Consider the following 21,200-nt stretch of genomic DNA (forward strand, 5'->3'; position numbering starts at 1 on the left):
ACTGTTGAAACCAGGGGTGACCAAAACTTGGGTTTCTTATGGTAAGTCAGTGAGAACGACAGACACATGTAGTATTTTCCAGTGTTCCGATATATTTGCACTACGTGTCTATATGCCAGAAGATGTTACCTGAGCCTTCAAGGCCACGTGTGAGCCCCAGTATAAAATGGGCTGGCTTTAACCTACGTCCTCGGCAGGGTGTACGAAGGCCGTCAGGAAGGGGCCAGCGTGCGTCAGGGCCAATCAAACGAGAACATTTTAAGTTTCAGGAAAAACAGGGAGAAGTGGCTGAAGAAAAAGGACGTTTATTCTAAATTAACAGGATCCCCAGCTTGAACAGAGTGTGCACATTTAGCTCTGGCTTTCAAAGCCATCTGATCAGAGACCCCTGAAGTCACTCGATTACTTAAGATGGTTGAAACGTTGTATTTCAAGCTTCATTACTTTCCATCTTTAGGTATTTCTCCAATATTCATGTTAATGTACTTTTTATTTAAAAAGTCAAATGAACATTCAAAATATTCAATATTGAGCATGCTAACCACTCTTAAGAGTTATGAGTGATCATCCAGAGAAGAGATACCATACAGGAACCCTAGACTATGGGGCCTGAATCCACTTTCTTCTCCTGTTTTTGTCTCTAGAATTTAATACTATTCACCTCTTCTATTAGGTCACCAAATGGGGTCTTTTTATTTGTAGTTCTTCAGTGGCAAGTCACCCTGCTTTGAGATTTGCTGTGTCAGTTCAGCAGACAAAAAATACAAAAAATATGCATGCTTTCAAATAGAAATTAATATAGCAGTTAATACCATGTGAATAAGATACATACAGTTATCTCAGTGTTGACAGTTAAAATAACAAGGAGAAATCCTCTCTGAATGGATTTTGTTTGGGCAAATATAACTTGAATCAAATACGGTACATAAAAACACACATATGTTTAAGTATCAGTTTCATTTCAACGTAGAGAAAAACATGGTGAAATAAAAATGGAGAACCTCATATCCTCTTGAGCTATTCTGTATTCCAAACTGTGGAGTACCGGGGTCTGGGCAGCTGTTGTGAGCAGGGTCTGAAATTCACAATTAAAACAAAAATTAGAGAACCAGATATGGTTATTACAGGGATTCTAACATTTTTACTAAGAGGTCTTATGAAATTCAGAAAATTGTGTTTTGTCAAATGTGTAAGATGTTTTGCACAAAAGTTTAAAATTAAATTGCTATTTTTACCTTTTTTTCAGATATTTTCTTTAGATATTAATTTTTAGTGCTTTACCAGACTCTGAATTGCTCTGTGTATAATTTTCTATATCAGAATAAGCACATTCTTTTCCATTCTCTGGTTTAATTTTTCTCTACTGATGTATTGGTAGGTTAATAGCATATTATCTTCAATAATTATCTATTATGATCATTTTTTAAGGATTTAATTAATTACCATCTCCTTTGGCCATATATTACATTACTCCAAATGTCCTGAATTAATTTTCTTCAAGATTCCAAAATGAGTAATATACTTAATGCTTAGAAACAGAAGCATATAGTAGACCAACAGTGATAACTTTCCAAAAAATGTAGTATTTCAGCCATCAGCGAGCACTTCAGCTTTACTATGGCTGCTCTCCACTGCTAGTGGGAAAACAAAATAGATAACTTTTTTAAAAAAGTATGTTTTCAAGAGAAACTAACCTATCGGGGAAGAAAAACATTTTTTTTTTAAGTTTTTCAGAAATAGCTACAGTAAAGCAATAGTCTAAACCAAATGGCAGTAAACATTAACTAGAAAAGGCAGTGCTTCAATGAAATTATTTCTAACACTGTATTTTTTTTGGTTCTTAAATATGTATTTTTTACTGAAAAAATCATTCATAAATTAACATACAAAAATGTACATACACATGAGTAAATAATGTAATGACAAAGGACAAAGTGTTTTTTAAAACATCTTTAGATTTCAGTGCAAAAATGTACCCCTGGCACCTCTTAAGTGCCACAAGAGCAAGCTCAAACAACCGTATTAAGTAGATATCACTTAATTTCTTAGAAAACAACCGAGGATATAAATCATTAATTGCTTGCTACGTGTCTTGTGCTCAGGAGAGCCGGGCAAGCAGAATGACCCCAGCTGTCGCCTTGAGTCTGCAGGGGGAGCTGGAAAAGAGGGCTCTGAGGGGAGAATGGCGGTCTCCACTGAGACCTGAGTGGAGAATGGAGGTCTCTGCACCGCTGACGGAGTGACTTTCGACCACTGTAATTTCTACCTGAACCCTTTCTATGAGACAGAGATTAGGTCTAAAAACGAGGGGTTAGGCCGCATACAGAGTGTCTTCTGACTTGAAGTTTCATCTTCATGTTGGAAAGTCAGCAGAGCACGAGTGTCCCTGCAGCCCCCTCTACCGCGGCCCGCAGTGCAGACAGTTTCGTGCGGGGCAGGGGGCAGGAAAGCAGGCGTCCCTCCGGTGCCGCAGCAACAGCGGCAGCTTCCGCAAAGCGCTCTCTCCCCTAAAGAACGCAGCTGTCGGTTGAGATGGGCAGGAGATAGAGGGACTGGGGTAAGAGAATAGACTCTGGAAGCGATTTTTAAGCGACTTGTAACATGAACTACCAACTCAGCTGGCATGATTTAAGAGAGGCTGCCCATCAGTGTAGCTGATTAGTGCCTACGCGGAGCATTACCTACAAGAACGTTATCTATGTGCCCACAGATGGTCCAGTTTTAGAATGAAATGTCCTCATCCCCAAGCCCCTCAGGGCTGTCGTGTCATCAGTACCGATGCAGGTGGGCTGTGTGCCACTCCACGTGCCGTCCGCCTGGCAGACTCTCCGTGGCGACCCCACCAGGATGAAGGGAGATCTGCACTGGAAGAAGACTTCAGATCTATAGGTGAAGCTTTTCCCGCTGAGTCGTCCCTCAGCGGGGGTGCCCGGGTCTCCACAGAACACAGCTGGAGAAAACAACCAAGACGTCGGTTCGCATTCTGTGTCCCTGGATTAGCTTAATCTATTAAAACGTGTTTAACTAGTTTCCGTTAAATCTCTAGGTATCACTATTAAACCAACAAATGATGAAAAGGACAGAATCTGCCTTTGGGCAGTGTAGTCTCAAATTGGAATTTTTACCTATTGTAACGTGGCTATAAATCACACAGGCTCTTTTCCTCAGACTGTAACCGAGGGTGTGCATGTTGGTGATTTGCAAACGTGACCGGGAGCCGGTTCTCCCAGAGGACTTACGCAGGCATTGGGGGACCTCTCCTTTCCACACGCCACGGCCTTCGCAGGAGAGGATGGCGGGGTGAGAGAGCTGGAAGCCCTGGGCGCAGCTGTAGCTCACACTGGCGCCCCAGCGTAAATCTGATCCTTCCACTTTCCCATCCTGAACTGGAGGAGGTTGACCACACGTGACAGCTGTTTCCAGAGAACACATGGGATTCAACATTCTAGAGTTTCCACCACAACCATAATACACCAATGACTCACATTTTAATTTTGCCTGCGTTGCAAATGACATCTATAAAGGGCTGAATTTTTTAATAGAAGATTATTGAGAAAGACAGTAAATCAAAATAATAAAACTTTTCTCCAATATTTCTTCATTAATTTAGATCAAGTCCATAAAAGCCAAGCAAAGCCAAAAGATATCACACTGTAAAAGAAAGTGCGGGATTAAACACAACAGTCTTAGTATGTATAAGACCAAGAAAGAAAGACTGCTGTTCGATTTATGTCTTTTTATGTTATTTACCAGAGACAAATCCAGTAAGAACATGGTCCCATGACATGAGTACAGACTTTTGAATTTATATATACAGATGGTAAGAATTTCTCCCTCTATCTGTACTTTTTTCTTTATATAAAGATAGCATATAATTTCCAAAAGACATAGTCTGTTGATCCATTTGCTGAAGAATTAAAAACCAGTGATTGCACGGCTGAAGAAGATTCTGTAAGAAACCACTGGCCAGTGTTCTATCACAGTCTAGGCGCTTCAGGCCAGAACACGCTCTCACGAGTGACTTCCCAGCTGGTGCTGGCGTCCACCTTTCCCACTCTAGCCATTATTCTAAGACGCCTTGTCTAAAAGCTTCCCTGAAGATCCAAGAGCTCCTAGACTTTTCACACTGGAGGAGGTTTGCCAATGACAGTCCAGGCAGCAGAAGGCAGCAGGAGGGAAGACTCACCTATATTTTCTCACCTGCAGTTTCTCATGGGCATTCGCACGCGAGAAAGACACACAGACCCAGAACCACTCACGCACAGCCGGAAGCTGGAAATGGGCCCTTCTCTTGCCATTCAACCTTCTCTCTGTCTATTCAGCAAATATTTCTGGAGAATCCCTATGTGAAGATTGGGGGAACGTGGCTCTAGACAGACGATGTCAAGTGGCAAGGCCCCCGGGTGGGAACGGTGACGAGTGACACGGTCCCACGGAGGGGAGGACAAGGGCGGCCGGCGGGAGAAAAGTTCAGGAGGAGAGAGAGGTCTCTTCCGCAAGGGCCTGGTTGGCCATGGAAGTATTATTAATGCAACAGATTCTAAACAGAGGGACAGAGACCCACACAAACATATGAAGTCCCAGCGACCTGACATCTATGGACAAGTGCCATCAACAAGCTCATGTGGCTGCAACAGTCCCCGCACAACCGTGTGAGCTTCATTAACCATCCACTTGACACCTGCTCCACAGCAGGACCGTATTAATAACTGCAGATGGACAGAAGGAGGGAAGACAGGGGTCCTCACCCTCTAGTGGGAGGAAACCAGGGCGCGCCCAGAACCGCCCAGGACGGAAGGGGTGGAAACACTGCCGTCAGGCGCGGAGGTCTCACCTGAGCCTCACAACAAGCTCTACACAAACGACGTGTCCTTCAGAGCCCTGGGAACATGGCGCCTTCCTCACTAAGGCTTCCTGCTGCTCCAGCTCTCAACTCGCGGTTTTTATCTGTCCGTCGTCTGATAAAGAGTAGGGCACCCCTTTTTGATGTCTGATCACTGCCGGCTTCCACACCCTCCCCTCTCGCTTCCCCTCTGGCCTGGCTGACAAGAGCCTGCGGGCTCCCCCGGGTGCTGGTGCAGAGCCCTAACCGTGCACATCCAGCCCCGGTACAGCTGTCACCGCCCTGCCTCCCTGCTTCCCTCAGGCCACGCAGACACCTTCCGCCCACTCTGCTCTCCCCGGAAAGCCTGCTGTCCAAGTCGTAAATCTTTCCATACCATCTCCACACCACGTGGCGCCGTTAGTCTCCGCATCCAAAGCCCACAGAACGTCACGCACTGACAATCGCTGCCCCTACCCTGCCTCATTTGATGATTGGCTTCTCTGTCTGACCTGACTCTACATCCCCGTGGTAACGGTCCCCATCGTATCTGCCATAGACTTAACACGGCCACGTTCACCAAGTGAGAGCAAAGCTGGGGTTCACAGCACAGACTCCAGAGGGAGTGTGACTGCCAATGAACCCTGATGTCTCCAAGCCCTGATCTGTGACCCTGAGCATTTACTAAAACTCTCTGTGAGTCAGTCTCCCGTCTGTAAAGCGGAGATTAAAGTATTAAGAAAATGAAGTGATTTAATATTTGTGAATGAGTTTACAAGAATGCCTGGCGCATACAAGGTCTACAGAGATGCTTGCAAAATGAAATAAAACATAACTCAATAAAGACTTCTATATGCGTGAGTAAAACACACAAACCTTTGCAGGTAGGTTTGCTGTGATTCCACGCACTGTCTTTGGTGCAGCGGATAGTCGAGGACGTGGCAGGTTCCATGGTGTAGCCGGGGTTACACTGGTAGCTGACCGTACTGTTGAAGGTGAAATCTGTCCCAAACTGGATGCCATTTGCCAGTGTACCTGGATCTCCACAGCTTATAACTAGTAAGTGAAGAACAAAAAAGAGTCGGAAAAACACATTATCACGAAATGACTTATTCCCGGTTTCTATGTAAGTGACTCTCCTTAAGCTGCTATTCAGAGTGGTTAAGGCGTGTATTACTACAGCAACACCCCCCTCTCTCTGTTTGACAGTTTTACTGGCCGGCGGTCAGGAGGCTGCATGTTTGGAACCGCTTGTTTCTATCCCACTGGTGGTTGGCTGTGCGGGTGACAGCTGGCACCCAGGTCCAGTCCTGGGTTAGGCGTGATGAGGGGTCACACCACAAAGTCAAGCACAGAGGCACAGGCTGAGATCAGAGAACCAAGCACCTGCCCCATTTCCCTCAGACTAACTGGTCTACAGAGAGAACAAACCTTGACTTTCTTGGACCTCAGTTTTACAATATCCAACCCAACCAGCCATGCAAAGCATTTTCAACCATATAAATAAGAAAGTGAAGAAAAATCTAAAAGTGCTTAATAAATGGCCATAATATCAAACATATGTATGATATGATATAATCCCATTTTCTCTATGGATTAAAAAAATCAGTACAACACTATAAAATCTATTTTCTCTGTCAGGTAGATGTCAGTGTGATGCCCTGGGCCCACCAGGACAGCAGGCCACTCACGTGTGCAGTCGGGGGCTGTACCCGTCCAGGTCCCGTTGGCAGTGCAGTGCCGCGTGGTCAGCCCCGAGGTCCTGTAGCCGTCCCAGCAGGCGTAGACCACAGAGCTGGAGAACAGGACACCGTCGCTGCTGACGATCATGCCGTGGGTGGGCGTCCCCGGGTTCCCACAGGACACGGCTGTGAGGGAACAAAACCGGGCCGTACAGAGAGACCCGTCACCACGTGAGGAACCTGAGAGGCCAAAGGCCATCGAGGTAACAGACTGCGCATTTATTCCAAAAATCACAGGACACGTAACCATGGGAAACTTTTCACACATATTTTACTTTAAGACTCATGCCATTCTCTTATGGATGAGTTACAAATGTGCAAGCTGCATGTTTGTATTATCTCTTCTAAAACGCATTACTTCCAAACAGATTAAAAGATGAGTTAAAGCACTGACAATTCAAAACCATGGCAGTCTGAGATTTAACATGTTTATAACAAACAGTAAAATTACCATGATCTTTTAAAGGGTCTGTATGACATTAGTGACTCAGAATTGTCTCCCTCTTGCAATAGCTGAGTTAAAAAAAACCTGGGCAAATCAGGTCATATTTTACATCTCCAGGACAATTCATTTTTAAAAATAAGGGATACCTGAGGAATATGAATGACTACACTTAAGCTGTTCTGTGAAAAGGTCTCCTCAATGTTCCCCAATCTAAGGGCAGCTGTGTTAACTGGCTTTGGAATGGCTGCACCTTATATCTCTCTCCAGACGACTGCAATGCCATGTACAGGCATGAAGACTTCAGCTAATGCTGGGCAGTGTAACAGATCTACACTCTGAGTATCTATCATGTGTATTCCTTCGTCAGTGAACAAGAAAACTCAGCAGCTGCTGGGTGTGTATCAAGGTGAAGATTTTAATCCATAACAGGTTTTTTGCCTTTTTCAGTTAAACCCATTTACCATAAAGATGATTATTTTTCCTCCTTAGCCTCCCACAATAATGCACAACAGGCAGACATACAAAGAATATGAATTTTAGTAACAAGAATGTATCATGAAAAAAAAAAAAAAAAAAAAAAAAAGAATGTATCATGAGTTCTTTTTCTGAGAATGACCAAAGTATTTGCAAATACTCTTGCCTATTTAATTACTCCACTTTCAAATCTAGCCTTGAGAATAAAGACACATTCTTCTTAAAAATGTGAAAGAAAACAGATTGCAAAGTAAAAGACACTATAATGGAAGTTTAGGGAATTCCCTATCATATTATGTTAAAAAATGCACATACTCTCAGCTTGGACTAGATCTTGTTTGACAAATAAAAAGCACACGTGCTGGTGCTTCTACGCCTGTGCCCACGTTGGACATAACTAATCAATTATAACCCTCTTCCCTGATGAGTCTGGGTTTGGACTTACAATCCCTTCTAACACAGATTGTTCAGCAGTTTCTCGGTTGGCATTTGAGATGAGATATATTTACCAATCCTGAAGCAGAGGATACCTAACATTCTCTAAAGCTCAAAAGTTCTTTGATGGCTGTGACATAAATAAAAAGTTCACATTGCAAAAATCCAAGCTGTTGGCCTATTCAAGACAATTCCCTCATCCATTCAACAAATACTGATTCATCATTTCCTGTGCACAGTTACCGCACACACGTATGAGTGCAAGCCTGACAAAGCAAAGAATTATATTGATCTAATTCATAACAAAAGGCACCTGGGTATATCATTATATTTTATTCTAATCATATCTGCTATTAAAATCTATGTAGCAATTTTCAAAAGTGATCTGTGAAGGACTAATGCTAAACTAAAGCAGGTCACTGTTGAAAACATATTCAACTTAATATACTGTCAGTAAAAGAATGCCCATCATAATAATGACATCCTAATGTTTATAAAGTTCCCTCAAGTATTGTATCCTATACAATCAAATTCATGGTTAACTTTTTTTTTCCTGACAGGGACACTTTCACTGATGGCTTTGCCTATGAAAATGAGGGTTAGAAAACAGAGTCAACATAGCTGTTTTTACGTCAAGGTCTTAATGTTTTAAGACATACGGGGACTATCACTAAAGCAAAACAAGAGATTAAATGTAGGGTCACTAGAAGGAAAACAAGATTTTTTTAAAAATTACAAGTTAAAATTTCTTTTAAAATACATCCTTTTTAAAGTACATTTGGTTAATGTGACTCCTTTTGGTAAAAGATTATTTTCTTTTACTCAATTTATAATAAATAGCATTATACTTATTCCAAATGCACTTTATTGTTCACAGATATCAATACCATTCACTTAGCATGCTGTATTAGGAAGACTGCTGTTAAACTGAGTCAAATAGTTATAGGTTTGACTCTCTGATCATACAAGTTAAATAAATGTTAGTGATCAATTCAAGTTCTCAACATGTAGTGTCTTCACTGTAAAATGGGTATAACAAAGATAATTGCTCCCTGTTTTTGTAAGGTTACACATACCAAGTGCAAAATGCCTAGTAAACAATCTGGTAGATTAGTAGTAGTACTAGTATTGTTATTTTCATTATCATCATTTTAATCCCACGTCCATTACCTGAATAAAAGGTCAACTTTATCATAATCTCATGGGAAAGAGGATTAAGAGTTGCCTAATGCAACTAACCCCAAAGATGTAGTTATATTTAAGCAACTTGGTAGGATATATCCATTTGAAAAGTAAGTCAATGAGCCTATGATTAAAAGACAAGATTGCTAACAAAAAAAAACATGGCTTAAAGTGATGAAAATATATTATACATTTAAGTTCTTTGATGTTGAAGAATTTTTAAAATATTTTTCTTTTGTGATGCATGACTCCTCCTCTTTATAATTTATTGAAATATCCATCAGGAGCTTATGTTTTTAACAGATTCAGAGAAGGTAAATTATCAGGAGGGAGGTGACCTCCGTTAGGGGATTGAATATATAGGTCATGGCTAACCTGTGTGGCAATGAAAAAGTCACTGATAACCCCATTTTCTACAAAAAAGAATATGTGCCCCAAAGATACGGACCTACGATAACAAGTGAGAAAAAATATAAAGCAATAGATTCTCCAAAAAAGTTTTAAGACTTCTACATGTGGAGGGGGGGAGTGGGAAGGGGAGTTAGTCATATATCCTACCCATCATTTGTTGTTTTAGCGAGTGTAACACATACTATTAATTGTGCAGCTTCCCATGATTTCTGTACAATGCAATTTGGAAGTAGCCAGTTTTGTGGGGCATATTTGAGAAATATTATTAGTATTGAAACATTTTAGTAACTCAACTTCTTTCTCTATACAGATTTTAAGGTCCAAGTTTATAAGGATTTTATAGGAACCCTTTGAATTTCTGACTTTTGATAAACTAAATGCTATTTAAAGAGTACTCTGTATAGTCTGAGTTAAGTATATCATGAAATGAAGTCCAATTAAGCTCTCCTAATCAAATGAATTCCTTTATGTTTTGCTGGAATAAAGCTCATAGTGCCATATCCCAGCAACAAAGTGAGATTTGTATGGAAAACATTACTCACTCTCAACCGCTTTAATTTTTTCACTTTTTAAATTTGCAAGAAACTAAAGTGCTTGAGATAAACCCAATATAGAATGTACAGTCTCAAGTAAATGACCATCCCTAATAGCACAGAATGTATCTAAGGGAGGTTTGTTGAGCCTTGGAAGCTATATTTCCCCACCAAATTTGGTTAACTTTTAACCAGTAGTTTTTCAAATAATTTTCTGCACCATTCTCTCCTTCTCTTCTAGAACCCCAATTACAAGTACATTAAACTGCTTGATATTATCCAATAGGAAATTATTGTGCTGGGATTTTTTTTCTCCACCTTCTTTCCCTCTGTTTTTCAGACTGGATAATATTCACTGACCTGTATCCAAGTTAACTGAGCCTTCTGACATTTTTCATCTGCTAAGTTGATCCAGAAAACTTTTTATCAGATAATGTGCTTTTCATTTCCAGAGTTTCCATTTGATTCTTTCATTATTTTCACTTCTCTGTTGAGATTCCCTGTTTCGATTCCATTTACTGTAACGTCTTGAACATGTTTTTAATAGCGTATTTAGACCCTTATGTGTGTTTCTCAACATCTGGGTCATCTCAGGGTCAGATTCTATCTCTACTGTTTGTTTAGTTGGTTGGTTGGTTGCTTGGACTATGGGTCATATTGCTCTGGGTTGTGCCGATGCAGTAACTGTTTATTGTATGCTGGACGTTGTGAATGAACTACTGCATGCAGCATGTCATTCCTTTAAAAGATGTTGGGCTTTGCTCTGGTGGGCTTTGAAAGTAGTTATAGATCTTTTGGGTCTTGTCATCAGTTTTATTCTGTTAGCGGAGAGCTAGTTAGTCTGGGTCCTAATATGATTTGCTCTTAGTTCTAGCCTGTCCCCCTGATTTTAGAGAGTGGTACCTATTCACAATGCATGGGCTCTCTAGGCCTCCAAGAAGTGTCCTGAGTGTACAGTGTCTCTCAGTACGGTGTGACTTCTACTATCACAGGTCTGCTCTCCGCTAAGAAGGTCTGTGAGTCACTGAGTCTCACGTGTGCTTGTCGGCCCAGCCCTCAGCTGAGTCGCCTGTGAACACGCCTACAGAATTCTGGGGCCCTCCCATTGTCAGTTCCCTCTTCCTGGATTCCCGTTTCTGCAAATTCCATTTCAGTAACCTACAACAATTTCTACCTCATCACCTCACCAAGCCACTGTACCACCTGGGTTCTGCTTCCCAGCTTCCCAGCAAGAAAAATGCACAGAGTGACAGAGGGGTTATGGAGCTCACCTTATTTATTTTCTCCTAAGGAACACAGTCACGCCCTGTCTGTTGTTTAATAACTCACATAATTGTCTCATGTATTTTGTTGTTTTATAGTTGTTCTCAATAAGAAGGTGGGCCTACTATCGTTTAATATGTCATGGATTGACGTGGAAATCTTATTTAATTTTCATAATGTTCAAATACTTCTGGACCACAAATTCACAGGTGTGGTATACAGAAAAGGTTAGATGGGGTGTAATTGTAGATTACGGAGGTCATGTGTAACTTTGAGGTACTATATTATAGAACAGAAAATGTCCTGGTTTTGGTGAGAAAGACATGCTCTCATGCAAATTTTAATATTCAAATTTCTACAAGAGGGGAGGGAACTGAGAGTGAGAAAAGTTCTACTAACTTATAGTCACATACTTCAGTCAATAGAAATGGCATCATCCTGCAAATCACAGCTGCAGATGACATTTCCCCACAACTATTTAGTCATATTTGATTTAACTTCTTTAGGGCCTAATCTTAAGATTTACATTAACTTGATTGTCAAGAGGCAATTTGGAGTCAAACATTATCTTGGATTATCATGTATACTTATCTCTATATAGAGAGATAGATAGGTATCTCCAGGATAATCTTTGACTCTCAATGAGAGTATACACACACACGCATATACAGGATTGGCTTATTCATACATATCATTTTATATTATGTAGACTACATATGATACAGTTAACTATGTAAAATACAGTCAGATTAGATACATGCATATTATATTCTACTTATCTATGTAACACCTATAATAAAATGAGTGACAGTACAAGGAGAGTTAACATAGTAGGGAAAATAAAGATTAAGGGAACTTGATCTATATTTCTGGTGTTGATATTGTGTGAGTTTATTCAAGCTGATCAAATTCTATGGAAAGTGTTTCATACATGTAAAACTAGGTAATTAATTTGTGTATCTGTTTTAGACTCGAAAATTCAGTCACTGAGAAGTTTGTGTGCAAATGTTAAAGTCTTATCTGTCCGAATTCTAACTCGGTTGTTTTCTAGACTCTGAACACACTCATGGCATGTCAGCCCACCTTTGCTTAAGACAGGCACTGCCAAGACGTGACATCGTGTCTATAAAGAGCCGTGGCATTTTACTGGTATTACTGGGGTTTCCCACCATTTCCTATCATGCCTCTTAAATAGTACAATAAAATACACTCACTCCAAAATATTATTCGGAAAGTAACCCGAGAATCTTCTGCAACACAGCGCTCTGAGCAGGGGTCACCAACAGACTGGGCGTAACGTGAACAGAAACCTCTCCCAGCCTGCAGGGAGCTCCCAGCAGTGGCTCACTCGGCCCTACTCACAGCTCCTTCGCCTCAGCTCTCGCCACCAGCAGCCACAAAACACGGCAAAGTCACACAGAGATCGTCACCAGGAACAGACAGACACCTCCTTTAGACCACGGACTTTCAAAGGGTTAGGATAGCATCATATGATCTTTTGAGCAGTCAGGTATCTCCGTATGCCCAGCTGTGCTTTTTGATGATTCTCTTATACGTTTGGGGGGGAAATAGGTTAATTGTAGAAATAGTGTAAACCTGTAGGATTTTTGTGGAATGTTACTGGTCATTTTAGAGTGAGTTACCTGGTTTCAACCTGAAACGCTGACTTTCAGGCTTGAACTTACCCTCGCACACGGGCTGCAGTCCTGACCACGACCCGTTGAGCAGACACGTTCGCTCGGCCGAGCCCCGCAGCTGGTAGCCCATTTCACAGGAGAAGCGGAGAAGGCTCTTGGCCTTAAACTCATCTCCAAGCCGAGACCCATGTGCTGGGGTCCCTGGATCACCGCAAAATCCAGGATTATTTCCTATGGAACACAAACACGTATGGCAATACTCAATGCTGTTAGACATGTTTAAAACTGGGCTGTTATGTTTAAAGGGAATGAAACTTTATGTAAATGTGTATCGAACACGGTTACAGTCATACGGCATTCTGGAAATCTCGTGAGAAAGATGTTCTTTATTACAGCACAAAAACGGAAGACGCTAAGAAATTGTGTCTGTGTAACTAAAATCAAAATAGCTTATTAAAATATGGTTGTAACAATAATTGGTATTCTTTAGAAGAAATAAAACACTGGGGACGGTAAATGCAGGAATTGCTCGTTGGAAATGCTGGTGAGGATGCTGACGAGGAGATGGGGGTGAAGGTGTGGTGGGAACGAAAAAAGTCAAATGAGAGGTTTGATGCTTCTACGCTGTGTCGATCTGCTGATTATGTTTATTTTGTTTATTATTATGAAACATTCATGGAAGAATTAAGTTGATATTTTTTCCAAACAGGATTGATGTAACAATTGACGACACAGACAGGAAAGATGTGGAAGAATTGAGAGGAAGCACAGAAAAGGAGGGGAAAACGGGGGCCAACTGAGTCAAGGTGAGCAAGCTTCCTACTCAGGTGCTAGGGAAGCTCTTGCAGAGGAAAATGTGCCGTGGTAGGTGTTTAAAGGGAGGGAAGATGAAGACGACACTGACGCCGTATCACAAGGGCGTCCTTGGCTGGAACGGAATAGCACCAACTTCAAAGAATGGCCCCACTGCCCAGTGTTTGGCATGAAGAGCTGACTGCGCCATGCCCACCTGTGCAGTGGGGCAGGGCTCCGCTCCAGTGACTGTCCTCCTGGCAAGTCCTGCTGCTGTTGCCTACGAGACTCCGCCTCCCTTGGCATGAGTAGTGAACCACGGCCCCAGATGTAAACAGGTCTCCAGTTAGGATGGCGTTGGCAGGGACCCCTGGGTGTCCACACGAAATAACTTAAGAAAAAAATCAAATCAAATCAGTGAGTACATTGTTCCTGTTAAGCTGCTTTGTGTTGGTCAGTGTCCCTCAGAGACTCATACAATCATCACCGATTAACAAAAAACACCCGAATACACTGCACATCGCTGCAGTGCCCTGGAGAAGAAATGCCAATTTCCAGACGACCCTCCCTCTACCCTGAATAGTCACGTTACTGAAGTCCAGGAAAGGGTCCGTCAATGAAGTGTTTGTTTGTTTTTTATTAGGTTAACATACCTTTGCTTAAGGTAGAAACTGATATTTAGGTTTTCAAAAAAGAAAGTCACTCTACCTAAATTTTTTCCATCTGCCCTTAACTGTATCCTAAGTAAGCAGTGTTATACAAAATGTTAGAAACTAACATAGATGCACCAAAACTATTTCCATTACTTCTTCAGTTAGTATGACAATCATGCTTTGCTTGGGGACAAAACTCGGTCAAATCTGCTTCCTCTTCCAGTTCCCATGTCTAGAGAGACCATCTAACAATTTTTCTTTGAATAGGTGGCAATCTAAAATGTCTAAGTAAAAAAAATAATAATAAATTACTGATCAATATTTTCCTCAAGTAGTCCACTCATTTCTTTATAATTATACCAAATCAGGCCCATCATCTAATCATAATTATCGCTCAAGAAGGAAAATTCTAGAATCCAGATTACCATAGGATGGTAAAGACTTATCTCTCCCTTTCTATAAAGTCCAAAATTAGGGTTAGCCATGGGCAAATTTTACACCACGTACAAACAGCTAACTGGGCTGATGATGCCGAAGAGTGTTCAAAGCCTCTGCTGGTTTAACAGCCTCGAGGGGCTGCATTCGGTCACTGGCAACCCCAAAGTGATGCCAGCCAGAGGGGCAGGTTTGAAAGGTTGGCAGGCATCACCCATCCCCTGAGTCACATAAGCCCTCCCCTGAGACTGTCTTACACTGACATCCACTCACTGGACAAGAGGAGTTTATCTACGGAGTCCTAAAAAGAAGCTAACTAGAGCTGAATCAGTGAAATTGTTGATAAATGATCAGTTCCAAGTGAAATAAAAGAGAAAAAAATCAGTGGAACAGTATAACAGCAAAAACAGAGATGGAGGTTAGCTGCTGCAGAGCACGTGAAAACAAAACGCTCCTCTGCGAGCGCGTATTCCCAGATTCACGGTAATTCCAGCGGCTAATGACAGCAAGAGGTGGGAAGTCGCCCCTTGGAAAATGAGATCAGTTAAAACCTGGTTCCTGGAGGTTGGAGCACGCTGGCATCATTGCAACAACCAATACAAGTCTCACAGACACCAGGGAAGATGCAAGAGAAATCTTTGGGGAGAAAAACAAACAAAACAAAACTAATTTCTCTGAAAAGTTCCCGTGTGTGAAGGCACAGAAAACCAGAAAACATAAAGCTTGATGAGGATAGTAATACATTTACAGATGTGTTTTGTCATGTAAGCCTGTACGTTTGTTTTTGAAAGTCATCGCTCTCTTTCTCTGTAGAAATTCGTTGTTTTGTTACAGTTAGAATTTGAGACAGGTTTCCGGGTAGATTGAAGGGGCTTTGTGGGACCCTGACTTGCAGGAAAAAAGTCTCCAGCACCAATCCACTCTGAAAATGTACTGAAAATGCCGTAATTGTTACAGGTAAAATGGATTATCACTTTTTCCAGTAAGTTCAATTTATAATGTGATTGTCATTTCCTATTTTCTCTACCCACACAAAATGAATACTAAAAAGGATTGTTTTGTTTTGTTTCTGACTGATTTTTAAAAGGCCAAGGAGAGTGACTCCTTTTCCTTCATTATCAGACTACGTTTTAACAAGACAATTCTCTCTGAGCTAAAGGACAATATGATTTTTCAAGTGAAAGAAAGTAATACTATAGCTATTTGGGTAGAAAAGAAAGTGTCCTTGTGAACCTGTACGGTTTAAAATGTACTGTTAATAGTCCGCCCTCCTCTTCTTTAAACCTATGGGTCAGGAGGAAGTGACGACCAGGACACTATCTTTCTAATCATGTTCACATTGGACTGTACCAGAAGCGCTGATGAGACCCAAATTAGGCCCCTCAGAGAGCGCCACCCTTCCGGCCACAGATACTAGGTCAATAGATGGAGACTCCGTTTATAGCCTCTTGCCAATATTTCTGAACCTGGGTCCAGACAGATGCATGGTGTTGAGAGATTCGGGGTGTTGACAGAGGTGCCGTCTGGAGGCTGCTGGCGCCCGTTTGAACCGGTGGATTAGCCTCCCTGCTGGCCCGAAGCAGGAGACAAGCAGCAACAGCAGACACAGAGACAGCCCGGTCCAGGCGGAGCCCGCGAGCCGAGTGCGTCTCCCGCTGGGGCCAGCTTTGCGAGCAGGCCAGCACCCCCGCCCCTTTCTTCCCGCGGAACTAGTGTGAGTTGCATTTGGTGATTTCTGGCCAACCTATAATGTTGTCATAATAACAAATATAATTTGTGATGGGGGTGGGTAGAGAGAATTAAAAATCAACACCCTTTTGAATACTTGAAAAGAACCGTGTTCTGTTGGTGGTGTTCTTACAGGGCTCTGTGGCCAAAAGGACCCTCACTTACCCAAACACTTGGGCAAAGAGCGATCCCATAAGCCATCTGCCATACAGGTTAAGGCAGAAGATCCCAACAAGTAAAATCCCTTCTTGCAGTGATATACGACACTCATTCCATATTCAAAACTCTCGGGGAAATTCTGTTGCTCATGACGAACGGCATTTTCCACAAAGCCTGGATCCGAGCAGTTCACCACTGCAAAGGAAAGCACGGTGCACGTTATTCAAATGCAGCTATACGCTTATAAACAAAACAGACAGGCAGAGAAGGCAAACTCCTCCTCATGGTTTTAGAAAGTTGGTAAGACGACAGCATGACAGCCAAAGCTTGTGAAATTCTGTACCCTTGATGAATTCCGCTTCCTGCTTTGGGCCATTATGCTTCAAGACATGTCAAGCAATATATCGGCTACTATAGCACCTTTAACAACATGAGACTGACAGCCTTTAACTGTTTCCTAATAATAGGCTTCTTCAACGTAAGGTCTAAAATTCGTTTCCCTGGTTAGGTTTTTATGTTATGAAAATGTTAAAATAGAAACGGCTGAAGTTAGTCTACATATTTGTATGCGACTGTGATACTTCAGGACAGCCTGGGACACAGTAATTAATTACCACCCCACCCTGACATGCACTAATGCTTCAATATGTGCCCAAGTAATTTCTGTTATGTGTCTAAAGCAGACAAAAACGACAACTCCTCTATCAACACTTAATAGAAGTGTAAACTAAGGCAGCCTCTGACTTAAGCTTCTTCCCCTGTAGAAGCAGCTCCGGCAGTGACAGCGGGGTGTGCCTGGTCCATCTGAATGGCGCTCTCTGAGCCTGAGTGCCGGCTGGCCTCTGGGAGGGAACCAGCCGCGTGCTCTCGCAGGTGCAGAGGAAAGAGCGAGCCCCAATTCTCTCTCTCTGACCCGCCCACCGCTGAACGGGGCAGCTGCTGCGGAGCCGCGCTCTCTCCAGATATTTCTGGCTCAGAAGCCGGTAGCGTGACAAGTTCCCAGGCAGCCACTGCACTCGGTGTCCCAGCGGCCAAAGGCAAACCCTGCCCGTCTGCACCCTGATTCCTCTCTGTCCCCAGGACGACGGGGTGGGTGGATCAGAGGTGGACAGGGGTCCCTTTCAGTGCTGCAGAATAATATCCTATCCTTCTTAACCAATCCTGAGTAGATAGAAGACAAGTTCTTTCGAGTCAAGCAAACATGTTTACGGACCCCCGGCAGATATTTTTAAGGCTCCAGAGTGCATTGCACCTGCAATAAAATTGTCACCAAACCCACCATAATAGCAGGCATCAGCTATTTGGAAAAAGTGTCACTGACTTGCACGATTATTTTTATGACCTGAAAAACGCCTGCATCGGCCCATTGGGCACTTGGAGTTGCGTGTCAAGCCCAGGAGACAGAAACAGCTCCCTTGTGTCTGACCTTCACAAGCAGGAAGGTGTTGCCTTGGCCTGAAGGCCAAAGACACTATGGTGTCGAGTTTGCGCTTACATCGCTCTTAGAGGACGGTCCCCAAACCACAGCAGACTCTGCAGTGAGAGGAAAGGACACCGCTTAGGCGACCCAAGTGGAGGCACCGAGCCTTCCTGCGCCAGGGCGCCTGGCCCATGCCTCATGCGCCCCGGGACTCCGCACGCCCCACCCGGGCTCCTCCTTTCTTTAATTCATAGTTTTATATTCGGGCCCAGCTTTCCTGAATGCAGCCTGATTGTGGGGTGGGTAAGAAAGATGAAGTGCACAAAGCAAGTGCCATTATGCGTTTGGGGTCAAGAGAAGGGTGGGGCTGGAAGCCAGAAGAGAAAGAAAAGAGAAACAGTTATCGCTCCAGTAACGGTGAGGTCCACCTGCATCGCCGAGGAGAGCAGGGCTCTCTGAGCCCCACCATGGCGGGAGGAGTGCCGTTCAGAATTTGCAAGTTTCATGCCCAAGCGCTCTGAAACCTCGAAGCAGAATTCTCCTTGGGGGCCTCTCTTGCCCGTGGCGCGGTGTGTAGGAGACACGGACGTCCTCATTACTGAACGATACTGACAACCACTCTGGGATTTTACGTTGCATTAGAATTACCTGGAAGAAGTGCTGAGTCCCAGGCTCCTCCCCATCCTTTCACCTAGTTCAGCATCCTTAAAAACCAGGCAATAAAAATGCTTGACAAAGTTAGATTCCATGAGCTCCAAGACGGAAACCGAATTGCTCTTGATGTTGGAAGAGGTATGTCTACACTCTAAACCTGCTCACGCTTTTCTCAGTACCATCCTGTGGAATTAGTCCTACAGAATTTAGTCCTGCATAATTGCAGTCAGAAACATATATTATATCCCTTCCTCTTTATTTTATTGGTTCCACTAGGAGATTCAGCTGTATCTACCAGCTTGGGGAAAAAAAATAAGGCAGGAAGATTTTAACTCATTTGTCCCCAACAGAGAGAACTGTGAAACATTCCACATCTTTGTTGCACACGAGTGTGCTTTACCATACGGAGGGCAGGCTGCTGGCCTAGACAGCTCAGCACTACCCACTCCGTCCACGCACTGCTCTCCCGTCTCCGTTCTTTCTATTTTGTGCCCAATTCCTATCTGTAATCTGGTGGACTGAGACTTCATATGATGGACAGAGATGAGCTGTCAGCAAAGCGGAAGGAGGGGTCAAATTACTTAAATCATCCTGTGGTGCCTGAAAGGACCAGTAAAGTTGATGGTGTGAAGATAGGTCAGACCAGGTCACACCTGCTGGAACTATTTTACTTTTTTAGCTGGAGACACAATGTCTAGCAGGGCAGAGCATCAGAGAGAAACTGGTGAGAGACTCATTGTGGAAGTCTCCCCTCATCTTAGCACCACCCCTCAACATGCCAAGCGCTGAGACTCGGCCTTGATGTTCAGGTGTTAAAATCTGACAGAGAACGGAATTTCCTCAGCTGGAGAGAATGAGAAATATTGATATCATATGTACATAGCCTGTGTGGAGTCATGAAGGCACAAAATGTGTTCCAGGGGACATTTGTGTATGTTGGAGGGTAAAGAAGACATTCATATACTGATCAGTAACATATCCAAGGTCACAAAAGGGGTCATACCAGAACTAGGTAAGGATCAGAGCTCCTGATTACCTGATGACTTCTGAAACTCCTTCTGTGGCCTTAGGGCTTTATGTGAAAAGGAAGGAAGGGAGGGAGGAAGGAAGGAAGGAAGGAACTACCTCCATCTCTTCCTAATGTGTTTTTGTTTTTGTTTTGCTTTAGCCTGTGTTTATGTTTATTTTTCTGTGTTTACTCCTGTTGCTTGCTTCTTTCTTCTTTTCTTTTATGGCTCATTAAAAACCTGATCATAAACAGGAAAGTAAGAAAATGATGCTTTGTAATGGAAATATAGCCAGTTTAAATTCTTTGGCAGTGGGAAAAATGGGTAAGAATTAGTTCACTAAATTTTTTAAAAAGCATTCATAATTGATTAGAGTTCTGTGTAATATGTGTTTTTTAAATTTTTCAATAGAAGGGATTATGCAAAGTTGAGAGGACAATCGAAGGTGAGGTGACTATTCAGTGTATCACACAGAATAAACATTTCCAACTTGTTTACTTGGATGAATCAAAACTTAAATCAAAACTTAATTACCGGTCACCAAAAGCAACTTCTATGATGACTATTTTTCAAACATATGAAGGTTACCTTTCATCTTTTATCAATAACTGATAAGAATAAAGAAATTGGTTTTAGGTGTAATAGGACATTCGGGTTTGCCAAAGAAGAAGGTTCTAATTGATTATAGTTGATTCTAGTTAAATTTCAGAGGTGGGTGGGCGTTGGGGCAGGGAGACTGAACACCTACTATGCGCCAGGCACTTTGCTAAGCATTTCACGTGCACTGGTTTACTTAGAACTCATGGAAACCTAAGAGGAAGGCAGTATTTCTTTGACTGTTCATAGAAGAAAACTGATATTCTCCAGTGAACTTGAGGATTCACTACAAGACCCTGGATTAAGTGATGCAAGTTTAGTGAGTTTTTTTTGTTTCCTTTTTTATTTCTCTCTAACCAGAACAGAACCTTCACTCACCCCATATTTTCTTAATTTTCTTTATACTCATGTATGTAATAGCAAAGGACATATATTTTAATTCTCTGAGTTTAAATGGCCAATCCCACAAAACTGTAGATAAGAAATAAAAAATAAAACCTCCAAACATTCTCATGTAACACAAAAATTATTATGCAAGGCAAGAAAATATTAAGTGACTCATCCTAAAATTGCCAGACTTGGTATACCTCATTTATTTCTCCTTGAACTGACTGAACTTTTAAGCTCATGATGACACATATTTGAATTTAGAGACAAAGACTCAGAAAGCTCTTCTATAGAAACGGGGGCCTCTGGAACAGTAGGCATAATCTGATTCTTAAAATAAATATGAAGACATTTGTTTTCATTCCTTTTAATGAAATCTACATCCATATAATTTATTTATTCCAGAAAGATATTACTACTAGCA

At 42.3% G+C, this 21,200-nt stretch overlaps 1 protein-coding gene across 1 annotated transcript in view; it reads right to left on the reverse strand.

Moving 5' to 3' along the window:
- The window catches only part of CSMD1 (CUB and Sushi multiple domains 1), a 1,828,277-nt gene that overhangs the window by 17,849 nt on the left and 1,789,228 nt on the right, over nucleotides 1-21,200 (reverse strand). Inside the window, exons 55-62 of the mRNA XM_057537433.1 lie at nucleotides 16,718-16,906; nucleotides 13,954-14,127; nucleotides 12,993-13,175; nucleotides 6,514-6,690; nucleotides 5,699-5,878; nucleotides 3,240-3,413; nucleotides 2,777-2,950; nucleotides 1,002-1,075 (exon numbers count right to left, since the gene is read on the reverse strand). Coding sequence (XP_057393416.1) covers nucleotides 1,002-1,075; nucleotides 2,777-2,950; nucleotides 3,240-3,413; nucleotides 5,699-5,878; nucleotides 6,514-6,690; nucleotides 12,993-13,175; nucleotides 13,954-14,127; nucleotides 16,718-16,906 — 1,325 coding nt within the window. The remainder of the gene's footprint in view (nucleotides 1-1,001; nucleotides 1,076-2,776; nucleotides 2,951-3,239; nucleotides 3,414-5,698; nucleotides 5,879-6,513; nucleotides 6,691-12,992; nucleotides 13,176-13,953; nucleotides 14,128-16,717; nucleotides 16,907-21,200) is intronic.

This window comes from Balaenoptera acutorostrata, chromosome 21 (assembly GCF_949987535.1).
Source record: "Balaenoptera acutorostrata chromosome 21, mBalAcu1.1, whole genome shotgun sequence".
In the NCBI taxonomy this organism is placed as follows: domain Eukaryota; kingdom Metazoa; phylum Chordata; class Mammalia; order Artiodactyla; family Balaenopteridae; genus Balaenoptera; species Balaenoptera acutorostrata.